The sequence below is a fragment of the Staurois parvus genome, unplaced genomic scaffold, assembly GCF_062004578.1.
Source record: "Staurois parvus isolate SC_StPar_1 unplaced genomic scaffold, SC_StPar_1.0 ptg000657l, whole genome shotgun sequence".
Lineage (NCBI taxonomy): Eukaryota > Metazoa > Chordata > Amphibia > Anura > Ranidae > Staurois > Staurois parvus.
Window position 1 is genome coordinate 106,210 of NW_028318453.1, and position 25,244 is coordinate 131,453.

General features: G+C 43.8%; 1 protein-coding gene across 1 annotated transcript; it reads left to right on the forward strand.

Moving 5' to 3' along the window:
• The first annotated feature begins 13,219 nt into the window (after window positions 1–13,219).
• Window positions 13,220–24,435, forward strand: FBXO5 (F-box protein 5). Its single transcript, XM_089694239.1, has 5 exons — window positions 13,220–13,415; window positions 18,689–19,396; window positions 21,132–21,222; window positions 21,713–21,883; window positions 23,138–24,435. The coding sequence occupies exons 2-5, from the start codon at window positions 18,720–18,722 to the stop codon at window positions 23,387–23,389; spliced, it is 1,191 nt and encodes a 396-aa protein (XP_089550365.1). The 5' UTR covers window positions 13,220–13,415; window positions 18,689–18,719; the 3' UTR covers window positions 23,390–24,435.
• Window positions 24,436–25,244: the final 809 nt, after the last annotated feature.

Consider the following 25,244-nt stretch of genomic DNA (forward strand, 5'->3'; position numbering starts at 1 on the left):
TGGTGTGTATTTGTATTCATCCCCCTGTAGTCTGATACCCCTAACTAAAATCTAATGGAACCAAGCGCCTTCAGAAGCCACCTAATAAAAAAATGGAGTCCAACTGTATGGGATTTATTCTCAGTATAAATACAAATGTTCTGTGAAGCCCTCAGAGGTTTGTTAGAGAACATTAGTGAACAAACAGCATTATGAAGGCCAAGGACCACACCAGACAGGGCAGGGATGAAATTGTGGAGAAGTTTAAAGCAGGGTTGGGTTATAAAATAATATCTCAAACTTTGAGCATCTCACAATGTGGACTGCGGGATGTCTGACTGGAGGGAGGGCGCCAAGCAGGAGAAGTACCGGGTGGTGGTGATGGGAGGAGGCGGGGTCGGAAAGTCCGCTCTCACCATACAATTCATCCAGGTGAGACTGACATGGGGCTGTGCTGGAATAGGTGAGGAGGGGACCTGGAGGCCTCACAGGGACGGGCTGAATGTATTATGTTATGGTTTAGGCAGCCTATGGGCCTCCTGGGAGCCACACCGTTCTGCTATTCTATATTGTGCAGGGGGCCACATTCTGCTGCCTCACTTCTTGAGTATGCTGGGGAACCAGGGATCACACTGTGCTTCACTTATATTCTGTGTTTTGTGCCCCTGCTGCTTTCCTACATTGTATTCTGAGGCACCCAGGGGGCACATTTTGCTGCTCTACTGTATTGTGTTTTGGGGCCCAACACTGTGCAGCTCTTCTATGCATTGTCTGGGGGCCACACTGGCTGCTATCAATATATGGGATGACACTAAATTGGTGTAAGGGGCCCCAAAATTTCTGATGGCTGCCTTGCTTTCCATCTTACTGTCACCATTCCTTGCCCATTTAGTTTATCCCCCCCTTTCCCTGCACATTTTACAACCTCCAATCCACAACTGTCAGACATTCCTGTCATCCAATCTCCTATCCGCTATCACTACCATCTACCCTACTCCTAGTTTAGTCACAGTTTTCCATCCTTTGCAACCACACTGTGTCCAATTTAAAGGTCCCCTTCTGCCACCTAGCAACTTTCCAACCTTCACCCCCCCCCCAGCTGTCACATTAGCTTCCAGCCCTGTCTACCTATCCCATCCCTCAACCACTCATCCCACCCCAAGCCTACACCCCTGCCCCTCTATCCTAACCTCCACCCCCCTCCCAACCACAGCGTGATTTCCCCCATCCCTTGTCCACAGCTCCTTTTCCACTTGCCTTTCTATGACAATAGGTATCTGCATCGGCGTGTACTAGAAAAAAGTATCGGTGCTCGGTGTTAAAAAAATGGTATCGGTGCACCCCTACTGACAACACATCTCTGCCTGCCCAGTGGTCACAGAGGTTTGGATGAATTCTGAACCTTCAGAAATCATCACTGGAAAGAACTCATCACCTGGAGAATCTCCGTCTGCATCTGGGTTTTAGGCCAGAGGGTTCCTTCTTCAGGAGAAGCTTTAGACCATCTGGTCTCTCGTACAAACCTTTTAATCAAGAAGCCATCTATCTCTTTGCTTCTGCATGAGAGTCTTGGGTCTGATGGTAGAGTCCTTTGAGGCAGTTCCCTTTGCCCAATTTCACTCCAGACATCTGCTATGTACTTTTCTGTCATAGTTGGACAAGCAAGTCTGGTCTCTGGACAGGGTGATTGGTTGACGCCAAGGACCAGACTATCCCTGGCTTTGTGGTTCAGGAATCTAACTTGGGAGTTGGAAGTCCTTTCTTCCCATCTTTTGGAAGATTCTCATAATGGACACTAGCTTGTCAAGCTAAAGCAGGAGGTGGGGAAAGTCTTGAAGCTTGAAGTGATTTGAAGAAGTGCATGTATGGAAGTCCGAGGGCTTTAGAACATGTTTATTTTCACTGGCTGCATGTTTTTTCTGGGGCAGTGACTAGTTTCTTTTGAAGGGGATCTCTGAGTAAATGTTAAAATCATCCTTTAGGACTTATTCAACCATGTCAGTTAGTTGCAGTTTTTTTTGTGATGATATTTTCCGTAGTGCAGAGGTTCAATTTCCCCCTAATAATTGTTTTTACTCTTTTTGATGTTTTTGTACATGAGAACTTATTTTCCCTTGCTCAGCGGTAGGTGTGGAGGGCAGGTTGACTCCCACAGACTTATGTGGTTTAGCGTTGTATAATGCTCCCCCTCCTATTAAAACCACTCACAGTTGGTTTCCAAGAATGTCTTGTCATTGGTGTTTTGAGTGTTTGTTTTTGGGTTTCTTTTTTGCCACTCCTCTCCCATAACTCTGAGCAAGGGCATGTACTAATATGGAGGGTTTCCTGTCTCCTACTTATCCCCAGTACTCATAGGAAAATGGAAGTCAACGTTCATATTCCACCTTCACTTCCACGTTCTTTTGTGTCTGATATTGGGGACTGCTTCTTCCAGTGAACAATAGTATGTTTTGGTTTGTTTTCAATTTTATTGCACTCTTTAGTTGTCATTAGCAGTACAGCTATGTGTGCAAACATTGACTAGATGGTGAACACACAAAACATGTTCAGCCCAAATTCATGCACTTAAGATCTCAGATCAGCCCAATATATAAACTTCAATCCTCAGATCGCCCCCAGTTCCTGCACCTTCACACCTCAGATCACCCCAACGTATAAACTTCAAATTTCAGAAACTCCCCAAATTCCTGATCCTTTACGTCGCAGATCAGATCCAATTCCTGCACCTTTACTCCTCAGATCACCCCACTTCCTGCACCTTTACACCTCAGATCACCCCAATTCCTGCACCTTCACACTTTGACCCAATTCCTGTACCTTCATACCTCATATCAGTCCCAATGTATAAACTTCAGATCATCCCCAATTCCTGCACCTTCTCGCCTCAGATTGGACCCAGTTCCTGTTCCTTCACGCCTGAGATCATTCCAATCCTTGCACCTTCACCCCTAAGATCATTCCAATTCCTGCTCCTTCACACTTCAGATCACCCCAATTCCCGCACCTTCACCCCTGAGATCATTCCAATCCCTGCACCTTCACACTTCAGATCACCCCAATTCCCGTACCTTCACCCCTGAGATCATTCCAATCCCTGCACCTTCACCCCTGAGATCATTCCAATCCCTGCACCTTCACACTTCAGATCACCACAATTCCTGCACCTTCACACTTCAGATCACCCCAATTCCTGCACCTTCACACCTCAGGTCACCCCAATTCCTGCACCTTCACACCTCAGATCACCCCAATTCCTGCATCGTCACGCCTCATCAGATCACCCCAATTTCTACACTTTCCTACTGCAACCCAATTCCTGCACCTTCACTCTTCATATCAGACCCTTTACCTTTAGGAAAGCAGCGTACCTCCTGTAGATGGGCTTTTAGTGACCACAGGGAGGTGGGTGGGCTCAGACTTTGTAAATGGTCGCCTAGTGAGCTGTCAGTTTGCAGCCAATGACAGCAGATGCCGACACAAACAGCATTGTTTTCTTGCCTGGGCACATGCGTCGGGGATAGCCAATGCCTGCTTTAAAAGGACTGAGTGGTCCATGTGGGTATTTTGACATATTAGTACTGAGGAAACTACTTGAGTAGTGAAACTAATAAGGTTTTTGTTTATGGGGGTCTGAATCGAGTATTACTGGCCAAGTCAATTTTAGCAAATTTTAAAGCATTTGTAACATTTTTTTTTTTTTAAATAGCAAACATATTATACCTACCTGCTCTGTGCAATGGGACCTTCCTCCACTGGGGCCCCCTGCTGGTGCTCCTGGCTCTTCCACTTCTCAGTGTGCCACCATAGGAAGCTGCTTGTGGCACACCTGTGGGCAGAATTCCCAAGCGCACGCTGCCTGCGTCTATAGACAGAGACAGTGATGCGGGGCCCCGCCCTCCGTTCCCTCTTCACAGGATTTGAGTGACAGCAGCGAGAGCCAATGAATCCTGCTGCTCTCGGCAAAGCCTGTGAAAGTGGGAAGAAGGGTAGAGAGCCGCTGCAGACAGGCACAGCGCTGGATCGAGATCAGGCTCAGGTAAGTCTAAGGGGGGTGAGGGGGTGATACCAGGGAATGCATTAAGGTAAAAAAAATGTTTAGGTTTTATAACTACTTTTATCCACCTTGAGGCTGAACGCACCCTTTGTGTATGTGGGTTGCAGCCTGTTTCTTTGCACCTTAACCACTTCAAGTCCAGACACTTTTACCCCCTTCCTGTCCCGGCCAATTTTCAGCTTTCAGTGCTATCACACTTTGAATGACAATTGCGCTGTCATGCAACACTGTACCCATATGAATGTTTTAGCATTTTTTTGAGACAGATAAAGCTTTATTTTGGTGGTATTTATTCACCACTGGGATTTTTATTATTTTTGCTATGTAAATGGAAAAAGTCCAAAAATTTAGAAAAAAATGTTTTTCTTATAAAATTTTGCAAATAAATAATATTTCATCATAAATCTTGGCCAAAATTTATTCTGTTATCTTTTTAGTAAAAACAAAATAACCCAAATGAGTTTATAACTAAAAATTATAATTTGTAAACTTTTGTTTATGTTTTTATTATTATTTATGTTTTTTTTTTTTTTTTACATACTGTCATCCTAGCAGTACAGTGTCACCATGGTGACACTGTACTACTTGTGGGGGGTGATGAATATTTTTTTTTTTTTACACTGATTGCTTTTACACCCATAAAGGCTGTAAAAGCAATCATTTCTCCTTCTCTCTGGCTGCATTCTTGCAGCCTTTGAGAACTACTGTGTGAGCTGTGATTGGTCACAGCTTCTCACATGGTACAAGGCTGTTGTGAATAGCCTTGTACCATGTGATCTCTGTGATCATTCACAGATTTCACACGTAGTAAGCAATGATGTCAGAAGTGACATCTTGCTTACTACTCTGCATGTGATCAGTGATTGGCCCATCTCTGCGAGTTCCCGTACGACGATCAGTGTTCCACTGTGTTCCAGGGAGCGCGCACAATCAGGGTGCGGGGAGGCCGTTTAGAAACAGCCACCCGCCTCTGCACTGCTACCGTCCGGCTGTTTATATACAACGGCCGGACGGGAGGTGGTTAACCGGTATGTGCTATAGGGTGCATTGCCATGCAGCACACATACACGGAAAAAACAATGCATGTAATAAATAACACACATGGCCTAACACCGCCTTACAATGCACTGAAACTCAGGTCCATTTGCCCTTACGGGGAGCTGGAATAAAATAGGTGAGTATTTGTTATCCTATGAATCCTTTTGGAGGGCACACGTGACCTTGGATAGGCAAGTTTGATACAAATTGTGTCACCGTGCCACAAAAAAGAAAAAAAAAAACACGTAAAACTGTCAATGGGCCCTTATGGATCGGACCAAATGGATCAGTGCAACCTCTCTCCAAAAACTTCTGTCCAAACTGTGGGACAATCAGAACCGTTGACGTTGAATGTATTTGAAAGATGACGGCCTTGACTGTCTTGATGAAACGGAGGCTCAGGACTAATACGGAATTCCAGCATGGTCATTAGAAAGTTGGGTAACAATTCCAACCATCCAAAGTGTTGATGTAATAATGATTTTTGGGCTGCTAAATTCCTTGTTTGATGTTACAGCCGGGATACTCGAGCTGATTCTGGTCTCTGTCATCCATATCATATTTTGTAGATTCCTACAATGCTCAAAGGTGATAAGTTGAAACTAAACTTTGGGAGATGTAAATTCTGTATATTATGGCAGCTCCGTATTTATTTATGCATCAGATTTTTTTTCAAATATAAGCAGTGTAAATACTTGAATTTGGCCTCTTGCAATCCACCTATACAGCAGAGTGCAGACTGGGAGAGGGTGAAGCAGCACAAGATGCCAATCAATTATACTGCAATACTTCTATATTAACAAGGTCTTGTTGATGAGAGGAGAGAGCATAGTAATAGAGAGGTGAGCTCCTTACTGTGCCGCTTTCCCCTTTCACTGTCCAGACAGAGGCTTGAGGAGGAACAAGACCTTAGGGGTTACCTAAAGTGTTACTAAAACTACAACAGTAAAAATCAGTCTGTATATGCAGTAAAGCATGCTTGTTATACTCACTGTGGAATCTAAGGGGTTAATCCTCTGCATTGTGTAAAAAGGATGTTTGATCCTGTCTTCTCTGATCCTCCCCTTCTACTGTCCCCAGTCCATCTGCTAATAGAACAAAGCCTTGGGGGTAAGCTGCATATGATCCCTTTGGTATGTATTGCTAGAGTTTTTTTTTTTGGGAGAGTGCATGTTATCAGCACAGGGCCAATCGGCGCTGTTCAGACAGAGGGTCAGGGGTCCTGCAGCCTCATAGAACAATCCTCCTACAGGCTTTAACTAGTGCTCTGCTGGACACTGATAGAAGTCACAAGACTGCTATATACAGCTGATGAGGAAAGGTATTTAGCAGTTTGTATTTATGAAAATAATAGCATTTTTATGTTCTGTGTACTGTGGGAGGCCAGATACAGTGAATGCAGGGGCCTGGGAGATCAGATATAGTAAATGCAGGGTTCTGGGAGACCAGATATAGTGAATGAAGGGTCCTAGGAGATCAGATATAGTGAATGCAGGGGCCTAGGAGATCATATATAGTAAATGCAGGGTTCTGGGAGACCAGATATAGTGAATGCGGGGTCCTGGGAGACCAGATATAGTGAATACAGGCTCCGTGGAGACCAGATATAGTGAATGCAGGCTCCGTGGAGACCAGATATAGTGAATGCAGGCTCCGTGGAGACCAGATAGAGTGAATGCAGGGTCCGGGGAGACCAGATATAGTGAATGCAGGCTCCGTGGAGACCAGATATAGTGAATGCAGAGTCCGTGGAGACCAGATATAGAGAATGCAGGGTCCTGGAAGACCAGATATAGTGAATGCAGGGTCCTGGGAGACCAAATCTAGTGAATGCAGGGCCCTGGGAGATCAGATATAGTGAATGCAGGCTCCGTGGAGATCAGATATAGTGAATGCAGGCTCCGTGGGGACCAGATATAGTGAATGCAGGCTTCGTGGAGACCAGATATAGGGATTGCAGGGTCCTGGAAGACCAGATATAGTGAATGCGGAGTCCTGGGAGATCAGATATAGTGAATGCAGAGTCCTGGGAGATCAGATATAGTGAATTCAGGGTCCTGGGAGATCAGATGCAGTGAATGCAGGGTCCAGGGAGACCAGATATAGTGAATGCAGGGTTCCGGGAGATCAGATATAGTGAATGCAGGGTCCGTGGAGACCAGATATAGGGAATGCAGGGTCCTGGAAGACCAGATATAGTGAATGCGGAGTCCTGGGAGATCAGATATAGTGAATACAGGGTCCTGGGAGATCAGATATACAGTTGTGAATTCAGGGTCCTGGGAGATCAGATGCAGTGAATGCAGGGTCCAGGGAGACCTGATATAGTGAATGCAGGGTTCTGGGAGATCAGATATAGTGAATGCCGGGTAATGGGAGACCAGATATAGTGAATGCAGGGTCCTGGAAGACCATATATAGTGAGTGCAGGGTCTGGGGAGACCAGATATAGTGAATGCCGGGTAATGGGAGACCAGATATAGTGAATACAGGGTCCTGGGAGATCAGATATAGTGAATGCCGGGTAATGGGAGGCCAGATATAGAGAATGAAGGGTGTGGATCAGATATAGTGAATGCAGGGTCCTGGGCTTAGTAACACTTTAAAGTGGTTCTAAAGGCTCAAGGTTTTGTTTTTTTTTTACCATAGTCATATCATTCTATGCATTCTGCATGCATTTTCCCCCAGTCCCCCCCATACTTACCTGAGCCTGATCTCATAGGATTAAAGACAGCAGTAGGAGCCATGGGCACGGCCATGTAGCGCTCTATGTGTCAGTGGACACATGAAGCACGACTTGGGAGAGAGCCCGCATGAGTGCCCCCATACCAAGCAGCTTGCTATGGGGGCACTGGCAGGAGACTGGGCTGCTCTGGGCAAAACCATTTCACAGAGCAGGTGAGTATAACATGTTTGTTATGAAAAAAAAAACCTTTGGTAGCTAGAACAGCTCCCATGTATATTTTTTTCTGTGTATTTAGCTGTCTGCCTGGAGTTCTCCTTTAAACGAAGAGCAAAATAGCTTCTGATTAGTACCTATAATGTGTTTGCTTGTTCTGGTCTTATTCAATATTCAGTACCGTATACATGACTTTCATGACATAGGCAAATACACTCTTTTCTTTTTTTTCTTCAAACTTAGGGCCAGTTCACACCAGAAAGCAGAACAGGAAAGGCGCGTTTCATGCAAATTTCCCGCACTGCAGGTGAACGCGCTGCCCTTGCAAATGTATTGTTAATGGCATCCCAAATGCAGCTTGCAAACGCAATGCATTTGCAGCCACAAAATCGCACGGTACTGCAAGCACTGCTTTTCCCGTGGTGCAGTGCCTATTCAAATAAAACACACCGCAGTTAGTCAGCAAAACAGGATGATTGTTGTACGCTGCACCTTAGCGATTAGTAGAGCCACAGGCATGCAAATATGCGGCCCCATGGAAAAAAGCCCAGTTCTGCAAGGCTGCATATTAGTGTGATGTCACTGCCAACGGGTTGAGTAACCCCCTTTTACATTTTATAATTAACTGTCTGCTGGTGACCTGTTTAACCACTTGCCCTCCAGAGGATTTACCCCCCCCCCCCCCCCGACCAGGCCATTTTTTGCGTTATGGAGCTGTATTACTTTAACTGACAATTGCGTCGTCATGCAATGCTGCACCAAAATGAAATTGATATCCTTTTTTTCCCACGAAGAGCTTTCTTTTGATGGTATTTGATCACCTGTGCGGTTTTTTTTTTTTGCGCTATAAAAAAAGGCAGACACTTTTTTAGAAAAAATAATATTTTTGACTTTTTGCTATTAAACATGTCCAGTAGAGAAAAATTTAAAAATCAAATTTCATCATAAATGTAGGCCAAAATGTATTCTGCTACATGTCTTTGCTAAAAAAATCCCAATATGTATTATTATTGTTATACAGTATTTATAAAGCGCCAATAGTTCGCTCAGCGCTGTACATTACAAAGGGGGACAGATTAGGTGACAGAACAATAACAATACAATGCAAAACATGAGGGGATTGAGGGCCCTGCTCTTTCAAGCTTACAATCTAGGAGGGAGGGGATGGTGGCACAGGAGGAGAAAGCTGTGGGGGACGGAGTGGTAGGAGGTCGGCAAGTTAGCAGGGGGTGGGGTAGGCTTCCCTGAAGAGGTGGGTTTTCAGGGTGCACCTAAAGGAGAGGAGAGTAGGTGATAATCTGATGGGTTGGGGCAGGGAGTTCCAGAGGATGGGTGACACCCTGGAGAAGTCCTGGAGGCGGGCATGGGAGGAGGAGACCAGGGAACTAGAGAGAAGGAGGTCTTGTGAGGAGCGGAGTGTGCATGCTGGGTGGTACTTGGATATTAGGTCAGTGATGTAGTTCGGGGCAGTATGGTGGACGGCTTTGTACGTCAGTGTTAGGATTTTGAATTTGATCCGTTGCGCAATTGGAAGCCAGTGGAGGGATTGGGAGAGGGGGGTGGCGGACATGGAGCGGTTGGAAAGGTGAATGAGTCTGGAAGCCGTATTCAGGATCGACTGAAGCGGGGATATGTATAAATTAATTCGTTTACGTGAAAGTTATATAGTTTACAAAAGCGGTATATATACTGGAATTGTTTTTTTTTTTACTAGTAATGGCGATGATCAAGGACTGCGGAGTTGCGGTGGGCATTCTGACACTGGGGGGAACTGAATTGCTGTCACTGACATCCCCAGTGATTAGTGCTAAAAAAAAGCACTGACATTGTACTAATGGCACTGGGCAGTAAGGGGTTAACATGAGGGGCGATCAAAGGGTTAACAGTGTGCTGTTTCACTGTAAGCTCTGTGTGTGCACTTCATTTTAATCACAGCAGTGTGCATGAGCTGACAGGGAGGTGAATTGTATTATTTACATACAGTTCTCCTCCCTGTCGGCAATCCTCGACAATCACCAGCTGGGACCCGGTGATTGACAGCCAGGCGGCCGTGAATGGTTGCGCGGGTAGGGGCGCATGCCCCCTACCTGGAAATGAAAGATAACGTATATATACAGTTGCAAGAAAAAGTATGTGAACCCCTTGGGATTACGTGGATTTTTGCATGAAGTGGGCATAAAATGTGCTCTGAACGTCATCTAAGTCACAACAATAGAAGAACACAGTCTGCTGAACATAATACTACACAAACATTAGATGTTGCCATGGTTTAATTGCACATAACATGTAAACATTCACAGTGCAGGGAGGAAAAAGTATGTGAACCTTTGGACTTAATAACTGGTTGACCCTCTTTTGGCAGCAATAACCTCAACCAAACGTTTCCTGTAGTTGCAGATCAGACCTGCACAACAATCTGGAGTAATATTGGACCACTCCTCTTCACAAAACTGTTTCAATGTAGCAATATTCTTGGGATGTCTGGTGTGAATCGCTCTCTTAAGGTCATGCCACAGCATTTCAATCGGGTTGAGGTCAGGACTCTGACTGGGCCACTCCAGAAGGTGTATTCTGTGCTGTTGCAGCCATTGTTTTGTTGAATTACTTGTATGCTTTGGGTCATTGTCCTGTTGCATCACCCATTCTCTGCGGAGCTTCAGTTAGCGGACAGATGGTCGTACGTTTTCCTGCAAAATGTCTTGATAAACTCTGGAATTTATTTTCCCATCAATGACAACAATCCGTCCAGGCCCTGAGGCAGCAAAGCAGCCCCAAACCATGATGCTCCCTCCGCCATGTTTTACAGTGGGGATGAGGTTTTGATATTGGTGTGCTGTGCCTTTTTTTCTCCACACATAGTGTTGTGTGTTCTTCCCAAACAACTCAATCTTGGTTTCATCTGTCCACAGTATATTTTGCCAGTAGTGCTGTGGAACATCCAGGTGCTCTTTTGCAAACTTCAAACGTGCTGCAATATTCTTTTTGGACAGCAATGGCTTCTTCCGCGGTGTCCTCCCATGTACTCCATTCTTGTTTAATGTTTTCCTTATTGTAGATGTGTCAACAAAAATGTTATCATGTGCCAGAGATTTCTGTAGGTCTTTAGCTGACACTCTAGGATTCTTCTTTACCTCATGCAGCATTCTGCGCTGTGCTCTTGCAGTCATTTTTACAGGACGACCATGCCTAGGGAGAGTAGCAACAGTGCTAAACTTTCTCCATTTGTAGACAGTCTGTCTTACCGTGGACACAAGAACATCAAGGCTTTTGGAGATACTTTTGTAACCCTTTCCAGCTTCATGCAAGTCAACAATTCTTGATCGTAGGTCTTCTGAGAGCTCTTTTCTGCGAGGCATGGTTCACATCAGACAGTGCTTCTTGAAACCAGTAAACCCAAAACAGGTGTGTGTTTTTTAAGGGCAGGACAGCTGTCAGCAACACATCCAATATCATCACACTGATTGGAGTCAAGGTTGGCTCACTCCTGGCTCCAATTAGCTCTGGGAGAAGTCATTAAGCTAGGGCCTCACATACTTTTTCCTCCCTGCACTGAATGTTTACATGTTATGTGCAATTAAACCATGCATCTAATGTTTGTGTAGTATTACGTTCAGCAGACTGTGTTCTTCTATTGTTGTGACTTAGATGACGTTCAGAGCACATTTTATGCCCAATTCATGCAAAACTCCACGTAATCCCAAGGGGTTCACATACTTTTTCTTGCAACTGTATACGAGATTTTGCACACCCGTATCGCCCTGTAGCAGTGTATCTGCTATAGGGCGGTCGGGAAGCGATTAAAAAAAAAAGCATTTGATCAACACTGATCTTGGTGTGATTGAATGCTTTCAAAGGCAGAGGAGGGATTTGGGGATCTTATTGACTCCAGATCCCTCCATAACCCATTTTCATTTTCCACAGCGTTTTGTGTTTTTCAGAAAGGCACTACAGTCCATTTAACATGATTTCCTATGGGACAGGTTCACATCTCCACATTTGCATTTGATGGGATTGTAAAAGGGTCAGGACGCAAAAATGTTTATTTTTTGGTTCTATAGACTTCAATGGAAATGCTGCAGAAAAGCATGTAGTGTGTTTTTGATGCATTTTGCGTTTTAAATCTGTCCAGCAACAAAAGAAAAACCCGCAAAACACATCAAAAACGAGGCAAAGTAGATGCTATAACTTTCACACAAAGCAATCAATATACACTTATTTGCATTTTGTTACCAAAAACATGTAGCAGAATACATTTTGGTCTAAATTTATAACTAACTTTGAGTTTACTAAATATTTTTTATAGCCGAAAGTAAAAAATATCGTTTTTCTTCAAAATTTTCGGTCTTTGTTTATAGTGAGAAAAATAAAAAGCACACAGGTGATCAAATACCACCAAAAGAAAGCTCTATTTGTGTGAAAAAAAAGGACGTAAATTTCGTTTGGGTGCAGCATTGCATGACCGCGCAATTATCAGTTGAATTAGTGCAGCGCCGAGTAGCAAAAAGAGGCCTGGTCATTAAGGGGAGTAAATCCTCTGGCGGGCAAGTGGTTAAAGGGTGACATGTTTTGTATCATCATCTCTTATATTTTACCAGAAAAATTAGTTGTTTTTTTTGCATTAAAATGTTAACTGTATTTTTTTTTTTAATTTGCATTTGATAAAACAGCTGCGCAAATACTGTGTGACACCCACCAATTTATGCTCTAGGACCTCTGCTTTTAAATCCCCTCCCCCCAAAAATAAATAATAATAATAATATATATATATATATATATATATATATATATATATATATATATATAAAATATTTGGGGGCTCTAAGAAATTTTCGAGCAAACTGATTGTTCCATGACACCAAAAGTGCCAGAAAAGCCTTGGTCTTTAAGGGGGTATATCGTGTTTTATCAATACGCATGAAATCCCGGTAACTTCTATGTGCGGTACCAGCTGCCATCATATTCCCCTCATAACAGCTTTTATATCCTAAACTTCCAATTAAGCAGGCTGCACAGTGTAGAAGCTTCTGCCAGTACATAACATGGCGCTTCTAGCACCCTGAAGTATGAACGTGGCTCAGCACGCGATCGACCAATGAGCATCGGAGACTCTAAGGCGCCAACCGTCCCCTCATTGGCCAGAGACAAAGCGGAACTTAGCTTCGATTAGCTGGAAGTTTTGGGCACGAAATTCAAAGGTTTTTTAACTCGTCTGAGCAGCTGGCGCCTTTTATATGACACAGGCAGACAGTGCGGGCAGTGGACGGGCTTCTCTGGAGTGCGCGGTCAGGGGCGAAACTCCAAGAATCGCCCATAGGCATTTGTTTTATTATTTTATTACAGCCGCGGGTTTTAAACAGTGATATTAATTTTATATGAAAGGGGCAGCATCTGATCACAGTGCCATCCGGGATTTAATCCGAGCCGGGGGGGACGAGCGGGAGTCTTGTAAGTGAATTGTATTTCATTTTTATTTTTTTTGCAGCTCCAATTTTATTTGCTAATTCTAAGGGATTTAATTATTATTGATTTTTTGAGAAGTCTCCTAATACAGAGGAAGGAGGGAAAGTGATGTTGGGGCTCCTGCTGGTGTCTCTGTGTATAACAAAGCCTGCTCCCCCTCTGATCACATCACTCACACCCTTTAACCCCCCCCGATCTCTCCTCTGTCCCCCCCGATCCTCTATAATCCGCCTTGTATTGGTAGTATTGATGAAATGTCTCCCACCCGCCAAAACATTCCCTCCACCATCTTGTGATCCCGTGATGGGGGAGGGGAGGTGAAGTCTGCGGGTGTACTCTGCCTCTTTCTATACTTCATAACCCCATTCATACACATCCTCTGACACTCTTCATATGTTGGAATATTTTTATGGTTTATAATCGAAGTGTATATGGAGAGACTGTGGGGGAGGGGGGAGTCTCGGCTGTCTGGTGTATATTGATAACAGGCTGACCCTTCCATGGACATTTCTTTCATTATAGACAGCTTTAGTATCTGCTCAGGCCTTTAACAAATGTCTTTTTATTTTTCTACTTATTAGATTGTAAGCTCCATGAGCACAGCCTTCTGTATTGTAATTGTACTACCCCCCCTTTGTATTGTAAAGTGCTGTGTGACCTGCAAAACAAAAAAAGTATCAAAACAAAAAAAGTGACAAAGCAAAATCCGGGCAGACTCGATGGACCATTTGATCGTTTTTTTTCTGCTGTCAGTTTTCTATGTAACTGTTGGCGCAATATAAATCCTGTATGATCATTTATACAGCACCATCGGTTAGCACATCGCTTTACAATCTACACAATCAGTACAATGAAATACAAGAGGGGCCTTGCTCAGAAGAGCTTACAATCTAATAGGGTGCTGTCACGCCCTGTGGTTTTTGTTCTGCTCTAACCTTCCATAAGAAAAGTCCAGTCAGTATGTTTAGTGCTGAGTCTTCCGGACCCAAAATATAAACATGTCTGTGCTAGACATTCCAGGTCCATTCCCACCATTGTCCTGAGGTAACATTTACCGCCAAAATGCTTATGTTCCCCAATGTATTGCGCCTTCTGTGCTGTGATCAGAAGACAACTGTCCCGTTTGTGTGTTTCAGCCCCTTCATCGTCGGTGGGGTGTATGAACGTATGACTATGATGTGGTGTTTTAGGGTTCATTCACTTTAGGGTGCATAGAACGTAAATTCCGGCTGGATGCGATGTACAGCTAGCTATGGAAGTTTGTGGCTGCACACACAAATATACACACACTCACTCTTACCTAAACACGTCTGCGTACAGATGTATAACTGGAGGGAAATTTCTGCTTCCAGAGCTATACACCCACGTGATTGTGCCACTACTTGAAAATCTTTATTATTACAGGTACGTATGTAGCGCCACTAATTTATGGAGCACTTTACATACCGTATTTTTCACTCCATGAGATGCACATGACCATAAGACGCACCTAGATTTTAGAGGAGGGAAACAAGAAAAAAAAATATTCTGAACCAATGGACTGCAGACATAGTACAGGAGATGGCCGGGAGGCTGCGCACAGGCTACAGGAGATGGCCGGGAGGCTGCGCACAGGCTACAGGAGATGGCCGGGAGGCTGCGCACAGGCTACAGGAGATGGCCGGGAGGCTGCGCACAGGCTACAGGAGATGGCCGGGAGGCTGCGCACAGGCTACAGGAGATGGCCGGGAGGCTGCGCACAGGCTACAGGGGATGGCCGGGAGGCTGCGCACAGGCTACAGGGGATGGCCGGGAGGCTGCGCACAGGCTACAGGGGATGGCCGGGAGGCTGCGCACAGGCTACAGGGGATGGCCGGGAGGCTGCGCACAGGCTACAGGGGATGGCCGGGAGGCTGCGCACAGGCTACAGGGGATGGCCGGGAGGCTGCGCACAGGCTACAGGGGATGGCCGGGAGGCTGCGCACAGGCTACAGGGGATGGCCGGGAGGCTGCGCACAGGCTACAGGGGATGGCCGGGAGGCTGCGCACAGGCTACAGGGGATGGCCGGGAGGCTGCGCACAGGCTACAGGGGATGGCCGGGAGGCTGCGCACAGGCTACAGGGGATGGCCGGGAGGCTGCGCACAGGCTACAGGGGATGGCCGGGAGACTGCGCACAGGGGATGGCCGGGAGGCTGCGCACAACACAGGATGTCCGGAGACTGCAGACCTTTGGGGAGCGGGGTGACCATGTCCGCGGAGTTGTCCTCCCTGTAGTCTAGTGGGACATATGGCAGGTCCCAGAAGACTACAGGTGGCTATTCACAATGCGCAGCGAGCACCCAGCTGTGAAGCCACAAGCTGCCACAGCCGGGTGCCCACACTGAAGATGCCGGAGAAAGCAGGACACCGCTGGACCGAGGAACAGGTAGGACCAAGACCAAGGAGCAGGTTCTTCTGCACAGTAGAGCCGAGTGGCTGGCCCGGTATTCTAACACGGCGGTGGGAATACTGGGCTGGCCACTCCATATTCACTCCATAAGACGCACAGACATTTTCCCCCATTTTTGGGGGGGAGAAAAGTGTCTTATGGCGCGAAAAATACAATATATTGTGCATTCACATCAGCCCCTGCCCTCAAGGAGTGTAGAAACTAAGGTCTCTAAGGCAGGCCATAGATGATGCAATTTTTTTTTTCCTGCAACCATGCTCAATTCCCCCATCAAAACAGTTGATGGGGGGGAATACCTCCCAGAGAGTTATTGTGTTCTCCTCGTAGGGGGAGAGCTTGGATTGACTTGGGTACAGTCAGCCTGCCCATTCATGGAGTAAGGCCCCTTTCACACATGCATTCCGTTTTTTTTCCAAGCATACCATGTTGCACCCTATTGTCCGCAATTACAGCGGTCATATCGGTGCGGTTCTGATTGGGTTGGAGCCGCACTGATTTCTAAAGTATTGCGTGCACTACTTTTGGTGCGAGTTGCATAGACATCTGTGTCAGGTGTCTTGTAAATTACAACTGAAATCGGTAAGTCACCCGACTTTGAAATCGTGCAGCTTCACTGTAAGTCGCACGATTTCAAAGTTGGGTTTGATGTGACTGGGGTGTTGATCTCAGCCGGTCTGTGCTGAACTGGCCAAGATTTGAACCATTTCTGGCTCTAACTTACATTCATGCATACACATCATGCTAGGATTCATTTCTAATTGAGACAGAAGACTACTAAAGGCCCAATCCTGCAACAACCCCCCCACCTTAAAGTGACTGTAAAGGCTCAAGGTTTTTTCCCTTCATGCATTCTATGAATGAAGGTAAAACCTTCCGTGTTTATCAGCCCCCTTAATACTTACCTGAGCTCCAACGGGAGACAGCGATGTGCATGAGAACCTCAGCTCTGCAGAAACTCTCATATTGGCTGAGACAGCAGTGAGAGCCATTGGCTCCTGCTGCTGTCGATCACAGCCAGTAAGCCAATAAGGATGCAGAGCGGGCCAGCTTGGGTTCCCCCATAGCCAGCTGCTTGCACTTGGGGTAGGAGGGAGGGGGCGGGTGTGCCGGCATGGTATCTAAGAAGAGGAGAATCAGGATTGCTCTGTGCAAAAGTACTGAATAAAGTAACCACCTGTGTGCATCAGCCCCCCCTAATACTTATCTGAGCCCCATCGGGAGACAACACTGTGCGCAGGAACTCCCTCATATTGGCTGAGACGGCAGAGAGCCATTGACTCCTGCTGCTGTCAATCACAGCCAGTGAGCCAATGAGGAGAAGGCCGTGCTGCAGCTCTGTGTGTGAATGGACAAGCAGAGCAGCGGTGAGGCTGCTTGGGTGTCCCCATAGCAAGTGCTTGCTCTGGAGGCAGGAGAGAGGGGCCAGGAGTGTTGACAGGGGAACCAAAAAGAGGAGGATCAGCTTGCTCTGTGCAAAACCACTGAATAGAGCGGGTAAGTACATTTTTTTTCTTTATGGAGAGAAGCAGTTGACAACAGCATTGGCTCGAGATTGGGCTTGTGTATTTGGGGAGTGAGGGGGCAATACTTAAAAAAAAAAAAAAAAAAAAAAAAAAAAAAAAGCAAAGCTTTAGTGTCACTTTTTCCAAAAATAACAAATATGCCTATACTTAACTGCTCTGTGCAGTGCTTTTGCAAAGAGCAGCCCCGATCTTTTGTTTTTTGGGTCCCTGCCAGTGCCTTAAGCCTTCACTTCGGCAGGCAGTTGCACTATGATGTCATCATGTGATCGACAGCAGCCGCAGCCAATGGGCTCCTGCTTCTGTCAATGAGGATGAATAGTCCCCAGACAGCAGAGACTGTCGAATGTCGCTGGATCGGAGGGGGTTTGGGTAAGGATTGTAGGGGCGGCACTGCACACCCTCATGCAGACAGCGATGCCACGTCTTGGCAGGCAGGTGCTATGTTCACAAATAACTTTGAAACCATAGGCTTAATTCATTAAAGCAGAGCTCCACCCAAAAGGGGAAGTTCCACTTTACGGACTGCTCCCCATTAAGGATTGGCACCTTTGGGGGGCGGGGGGAGTAGGTGCGGGAATTTGACAGGTACCTGCTCCCACTTCCGGTCCGATCACCTAGGCAATCGGAAACAGAAGGTGTCCTCCCTCCCTGTAGTCTTTTGGGACACATGACAGGTCCCAGAAGACTACAGGACCATTCATGCAGCGCTACTCGCTCATGCACAGTAGATACCTGGCTGTGAAGCCACAAGCTATCACAGTCAGGTGCCCACACGGAAGATGCCGGCCTCCTGAAATGCAGGACGGCCAGTAAAACGGGCTGCGGGGACACACCGAGGGACAGGTAAGTGGCTGTTTTTTAAGTCAGCAGCTACAGTTTTTGTAGCTGCTGACTTTTATTTTTTGACAGGGTGAGTGGAACTCTGCTTTAAGCTATAATTGATTGCCATAAAGGCCTTTATTTTCAGCAATGATAGCCAATAAAAGTTGCTGTCTAGAATCTTAATGTAGTACTTTTAGGTCCGATTCACACTGGAATGCTGTGCGGGAAAGGAGCATTCTGTGTGTGTTTATCTCACTGTTTGGGAGATGTGCACAAGTACCATTAATTGTTAATGACACCCCAAACGTAGATTTGGCAGCCCATTGAAATGAATGGTCTGTCAAACCTGAAACACATGAATGAGTGCGTTCTTGTGTGAATTGGCCCTTGCACCTCTGCAGTTAAACATCTAAGGATTGTGCAGGTTTATATTTTATCATGTGGCATCTACTCAAGTTAACCAGTTTTAATTTTCTTTAACAGGCTGTTACTAGTGTTTTACACAACTACAAATATGAAGTGTGGATATAAATCCCCAACAAAGTTGTCACCTTCAAAATCCAGGCACAACTCCAGTCCAACCAAGCAGCATGACTGTAGTCCAACCAAGCATGAGCAAGAACCTTGCAAAGAATATGGATCTCCTCAAAAACCTGACTGCTTGGAAACAAATATTGAGCACTTGTCTCCAACAAGGGTGGACAGCTCTAAACAAGACAGACCAGTCAACAACAAAGAAAACTTGTTAAGCAGACTTGAAGCAGCTGAAGTGAATGATGTAGATTGTAGTCCTTTACAGGACAGTGGCTATGCTTCAATACTGCACAATGACTCCCAAAGCCAAGATGAGGAGGATGAGTTCAGCAGCTCATGTCTTCCATCATTCGAAACGCCAAAGCAGCTTAGCCTGCAGAGTGAGAAACCTGCATCAGTGTTCACAAGCATGTTGCCAGCGCTGCGTTTTGAGGAAGCCGTTTGTTCTACCTTGAAGAAAAGCTGTAAGAGAAGTCCCAGGTTTGATTGGGACGCTATTGAAGAAGTCGCCTCCAGGGAAGCCTATGGTCTTGATAAGCTGATTGGCAAAAAGATGGGTTTGGAAAGACTGGATATCCTTGGTGAACTTTTCAAAAGAGATTTCAAGCATCTCCTCAGCAACATTTTGAAGCATCTTAGTGCAATTGATTTAATAAAGTGAGTTTGTCGGTTTTTCTAATAGTGGCCAGCATATTATTAGGACCAAAAGTCATCGTTTCAAACCATCCCTCATTGTTGCTTGTGCAACCTGGTAGTTTTACACCAGTATTTCTGATTTTTGCATAGGTTACATTTGAAAAACCTTTTGTATATATGTTGTATGTAACTAAAAGATTTGCAAGTCTGTTAACCACTTTATGTCCGGACACTTTCACTCCCTGTCCAGGCAAATTTTCAGCTTTCAGTGCTGTCACACTTTGAATGACAGTTGCGCGGTCATACAACACTGTACCCATATGAATTTTTTAGTATTTTTGTAAACCAATAACTTTATTTTGGTGGTATTTATTCACCACTGGGATTTTAATTTTTTTTGCTATATAAATGAAAAAGTCCAAACATTTTGAAAGTGTTTTTCTTAAAATTTTGCAAATAAATAATTTTTCTTCATAAATGTATTCAGTTATCTTTTTAGTAAAAAAAAAAACGAACTCAAATTCGTTTATAACCAAAATTTATAATTTTTTCAAATTTTTTTTTTTTTTTTTTAATTTATTTTAATTTTTTTTAAACATACTGTCACCCTAGCAAAGTGTCACCATGGTGCCACTGTACTACTTGGGTGTGATAAAGATTTTTTTTTTTTATTTTTTACACGGATTGCTTTTACACCCATAAAAGCTGTAAAAGCAATCTGTTCTCTCTGGCTGCATCCTTGCAGCCATTGAGAAATCCTGTGAGAGCTGTGATTGGTCACAGCTTGTCACATGGTACAAGGCTGTTGGAAATAGCCTTGTACCATGTGACCTGTGATCATTCACAGATTTCACAAGTAGTAAGCAATGTCAGAAGTAACCTCTTGTTTCCTACTATTCATGTGATCACATGAATCAGGACCTCACACAGAGGTCCTGTACAGCGATCGGTGTTCCGTTGTGTCCGGAGGACACAGGCACCGAATCGCGGTGCCTGTGTCCGGAGGACACAGGCACCGAATCGCGGTGCCTGTGTCCGGAGGACACAGGCACCGAATCGCGGTGCCTGTGTCCGGAGGACACAGGCACCGAATCGCGGTGCCGCACGCTCCCAGGGAGCGCACACAGGCTGTGAATGCCGGCTCCGTTTAGAAATGACAACCCGCTCCTGTCCGGCCATTTATGTACATGAGCCGGACGGGAAGCGGTTAATCCAGTTATATAATTGTGTACTCGTGCAGCATTGTGCAGTCCAGCAAGGGGCTGTCCTACTCCCTGGTTCTTTGGCATAGTTTACGCTCTGCCATAGGGTCTGGCAACATTTTATGTTTTGAGGCTCTCTGGGTACTTCAATGTACATTAACACATCATCTGATTACAGCTGACAGAACATGGCTTAGTTTTAAATGCCCAGTCACACTAACATTGCTAGGAATTTATCACGGAGTTGTGACATAGATGTGACAAAGGGTTCTCTGTGGTTTGATCTACACAAACCACATGCAGTGGTGATTGATCACGCAATGCTCCAATGTGTGTGTTGGTGTGAGAGGTTAACTGCTACCTGTGTAGATGAAAATACAGAAAGCAATTTGTGGCATTTGCTGCCGCTAGCAATTTTATCACGATTGTACTTCAGAATGGTCAGAGATAGATATATTATAAATTTTTTTTTGAGCAATATAGACATTGTTTAAAAATGTATTGTTTTGTATTTGTCATTGTGGTTCCCTAACCTTATTGATCTTTCCTCTTAGTGTAATCTGTGTGAGCTCAACATGGAGGAAGATCCTGCAGAGGGATAGCTGGGCTTACAGCATTTATCACAAGTGCCACAAAGAAATATGTGTAAGTTTTTCCACTCTTAGACTTGGGCTGAATTGTGGGATTTAAAAAAGAGAAAAAAAAAACCCTTGCAGTGGAGGGCACCCTCACTGCAGGAGTTACGTACTCATTCAGTCTAGGGGTAGAGTTATAACTGTAATCGTTTTTTCCTGCCTGGCCCTTGCGTACAATACAGAACTACTGGTCTTGCTTTGTATGTGACGACTATCTGCCAAAGTGAAGGCTTCAGGTAACTGGTAAATATTACCTTATTTCTGTACCCCTAGACGTATCAAGCATTTAACCCCACTGCAAGAGTAGGTTTTCTGCTGCCTAGAGTGGGGCTTAAACTGTTTGATGACATTCCAGGTTCATCTGATTTGCAAAGTGCATTATTTTTTTTTTCTCTTTTTTGCAGTTCGCTGCTATATAAGCAACAAAGTGCTGACAGCTAGAAAATGTGTCTTGTTTCAAATTTGAGTTGATATTCAATCATTTATTTTGTCTCAAACAGGAAAAAGAAGCAAGGAAAGAGGAACATACTGCAACACGTGATTCTTCATTGTTCCGGGTACCACTTGCCTCTGTTCAGAAAGTAGCCAGTGCTGCGTGTTGTATTTCGAAGAAAAAATGTTATAAAAAGAATTCATCAGCCCCACATAGTCGACACACTGAGTTTAATGAGGTAAGCCTGCCAGGGTGGAGGGAATACGTTGACCTATGTGAACTGTGTTTTTGGTTTTCCTTTCCTTTTCTTGCTTACTGTAACTTATAGCATTTCATAGCCTAGTGCTGTTCTGAGTACAAGTAAAAATGACTAGTTACCTGAAATTTCTGTTCAACTTAAAGGATAATAAACACAAATTAACTTATTGCAGCTTGGCAGTCCTTGGATGTGATTGCTGTGGCAGTTTTCCTTTTTTCAGACTTTTTTTTTTTTTTATTCCTTTTCACCTGGTTATTCTGCCAGTAATACAATTCTGTTTTAGCGTGACAATGCTCACTTGTAGCAGAAGACTGAAATAACCTTCTCTGGTCCATAGTATTTCATAGAAGTGTTCTGTAGTTTTCAGGCAGCTGCAGGGGTGTATGTACCACAAGGCACTTGCCTAGGGTGGCATTTTTCAGGGGGACAGCACCTTCCACCAGAAGAAGGGATAAAAGAAGGGACACATGCGCCATGGGATTCAAGAGACTGTGGGCTGCTTGATGGTGTATGTAGAACCGGACTCGGGAAGATGAGTGGGGGTGGGGAGGAGGTTAGTCGAAGCCTCTTCCGGGTGGGTGCAGGGGTGTTGTTAATCAATGTCAGACTCTGTCTGCGGGAGGGGGGGTGGTGTTGGTCGGTGTCCGTGGGGGCGGTGTTGGTCGGTGTCCGTGGGGGCAGACAATTTTTGTGTTCTAGGGCAGCACAAAGCCTAAATAAATCACTGGGTAGCTGGGAACAATGTAACTATTAAGATTGCAGTAAAGGAATTTATAGCTTTCTGGAAGAATCAACTTTTTTTTTTTTTTTTTATGTATATTCCTTCAAATTTCACTACCTCCAAGTGTCTGTCAAGACATCTTTGGCATAAATAACAAAAACAAGCGTGCGTCACTGCTACAGCTACCCTGATAAGCATTGATTGAAGTGATTTGCACATGTAAATGTATAATCATGTTTGATAATTGACAACCTTATTATTTGTGACATGTAAAAGTACATTTAACAAGTGTGCCTGTTTTTATGTTAATGTGGAGTTCAATGCTGACCACATAAAAATTGTTCTGGAAGCATTTTTATGGTAGTCACATAAACCTATCCACATCCTGGATGCCACTGAATTTTGCTGTATATTTTCTGAAAATATGTAGCTAATAACTTTTTAGCCCCCATTTAAGATAATGGTGTTTTTTACATTACAAACATATTGACGTTTTTCTTTTAATTTAACAGGTTGGGAAAACACTAAATAATGACCAAAGCCTTAAAATTTGTAGAGACTGTGGTTCTCCCGCCAAATATGATTCCTACCTACACAGAGCAATCTGCACCCGGGCAAGCTGTCAGTTGGACTTTTGCACACTTTGCAACTGTGAATATCACTTTTCCAAAGACTGCATGATCAGTGTAACTCGAAATCATAAATACTTGTCACAACCTCTTCCTGGAAGTAAAAAGAGCAAGCAAAACTTGAGAAGGCTTTAAACCATACAGAGACTATTTCCTAACAGCAAAAAAAGCAAACCACTTGTTGACTTTTTTTTTTGGATTTTATTTATTTTCATCTTCTAAGTGATGCCAAGGGTGCTGGCTGTTCACTTGTCCCGCACAATGCAGATTTAAATAAGATTTTAAGTGTAAGTGTTGGAGAGACTTTTATAAAGTTTGTTTTATAGGAAAACATTTTGATCGTTTTTAGAAATTGCATTGGTAGTCGTTTGTGTACGTATAGCCCAAACATTTCTGAATTTTGTATAAAGTGGGGAAGGGTTAAAACCCCGACACATCGTTCTCCTCCTATTTGGGAAATTCTTCTTGCTTCCTGTCCCAAAGACACAACTGGAAGTTAGAGGAAACCTCTTAAAATGTGAAGAATATCCTTGGTCAGTTACTTGGAACAGTTGACCCAATTAGGAAATATCCCCTTGCCTCTTGTTCTTGGAACAGTCTTAACATATTGATTTACCCTTTTCTTTCTTGGCAACAATGACCACCATACTAACAGTCTTCCCAATGGGGCCACATCATTAAAAACTAACCCTTTCCCCCTCTATCTGAAACAAAGGTTTTACTTAAAGTTAGACTTTAAGTTTAGCTGTGAGCTAAAAACTTCACTTTTTTTTTTTTTTTTTTTTTTTTAGACCTTTTTAGTTGTGATTTTACACATTGAATCTGCCAGAATTTTTAGCTGGCCGCTCCCTCTGTGGAGTTGGGCTTTTTTTTTTTTTTTGCTACTTTAAGCTTCCTCTCCAAGTACTTTTTATCGGTTTCTAGCTTCTGCCCCAGTAAAAAATGTCATTTATTATATGTTTAGTTTATAAGTTCAACTGCAATGACACATTATTGGAATTTAAAAAAAAAAATGCACATTTTAAGGTTTTGCTCTTGAGGATTTTTTTGCAAAACAATCCAGTGCTGTAAATACTGTAAATATTTTCTAAATGTATGTCCCTTTTTTTTTTTGTCATGTTTGAATTTACGTGTGCAGTATTTATTTTTGCACTATATGAAATAAATTATTACAAATTTAACAGTATTGTGCCTATAGTTTCCTAAAATTGTTCCAACTGCTTTTTTTTTTTTTTAACCACTTCAATACTGGGCACTTTTACCCCCTTCATGCCCAGGCCAATTTTCAGGTTTCAGTGTTCTCACTCTTTGACAATTGCATGGCCGTGCAACACCGTACCTAAAGTAAATTTTTAGCATTTTGTTCACACAACTAGAACTTTCTTTTGGTGATATTTAATTACCACTGGGGATTTTATTTTTTGCTAAAATAACAAAAAAGTCTGCAAACTTACAACAAAGAAAAACAAAACACGTTTTTCTTTGTTGTAAGTTTGCAAATAATTGTTCATAAATTTATGCCAAGATATATTCTGCTTCATTTCTTTGAAAATAACCCAAATCAGTATTTATTATTTAGTCTGTAGGAAAGTTAGAGTTCTCAAACTATTTGTTATATCTGAAAATTGATCAATCCTGAAGTACTGACAGCCAATCTGGTTTCTTGAGGCTCAAAAATGTTAGAACGGTACAGATATCCCCAAATGACCCCTTTTTAGCAAAGTAGACAGTCCAATGTATTTCATAAGAGGTGAGTTTTTTCAAGTTTTAATTTTTTGGAAAATGAAGAAATTAAAAACTTTTTTTTTTTTTTTTTTTTTTTAACTAGTGCAGTACAGCGTCATCATATAACTGGCGTGGCAGAGATCACAGACACTGACTGGTGACAGTACGAATTATTTTTTTTATTACATTTTTTTTTATAAATATATTACACTGCCCAAAATAGTATGTTACCATAGTGACATTGTACTACTTTGGGGAAGTGTTT

Excerpts from the sequence above, each read along its gene's own strand:
- FBXO5 (XM_089694239.1), top strand. The coding sequence starts at position 18,720 with ATGAAGTGTGGATATAAATCCCCAACAAAGTTGTCACCTTCAAAATCC. Across the intron at positions 19,397-21,131 it reads AGTGCAATTGATTTAATAAA|TGTAATCTGTGTGAGCTCAA; the intron begins GTGAGTTTGTCG and ends CTTTCCTCTTAG. Across the intron at positions 21,884-23,137 it reads GACACACTGAGTTTAATGAG|GTTGGGAAAACACTAAATAA; the intron begins GTAAGCCTGCCA and ends TTAATTTAACAG.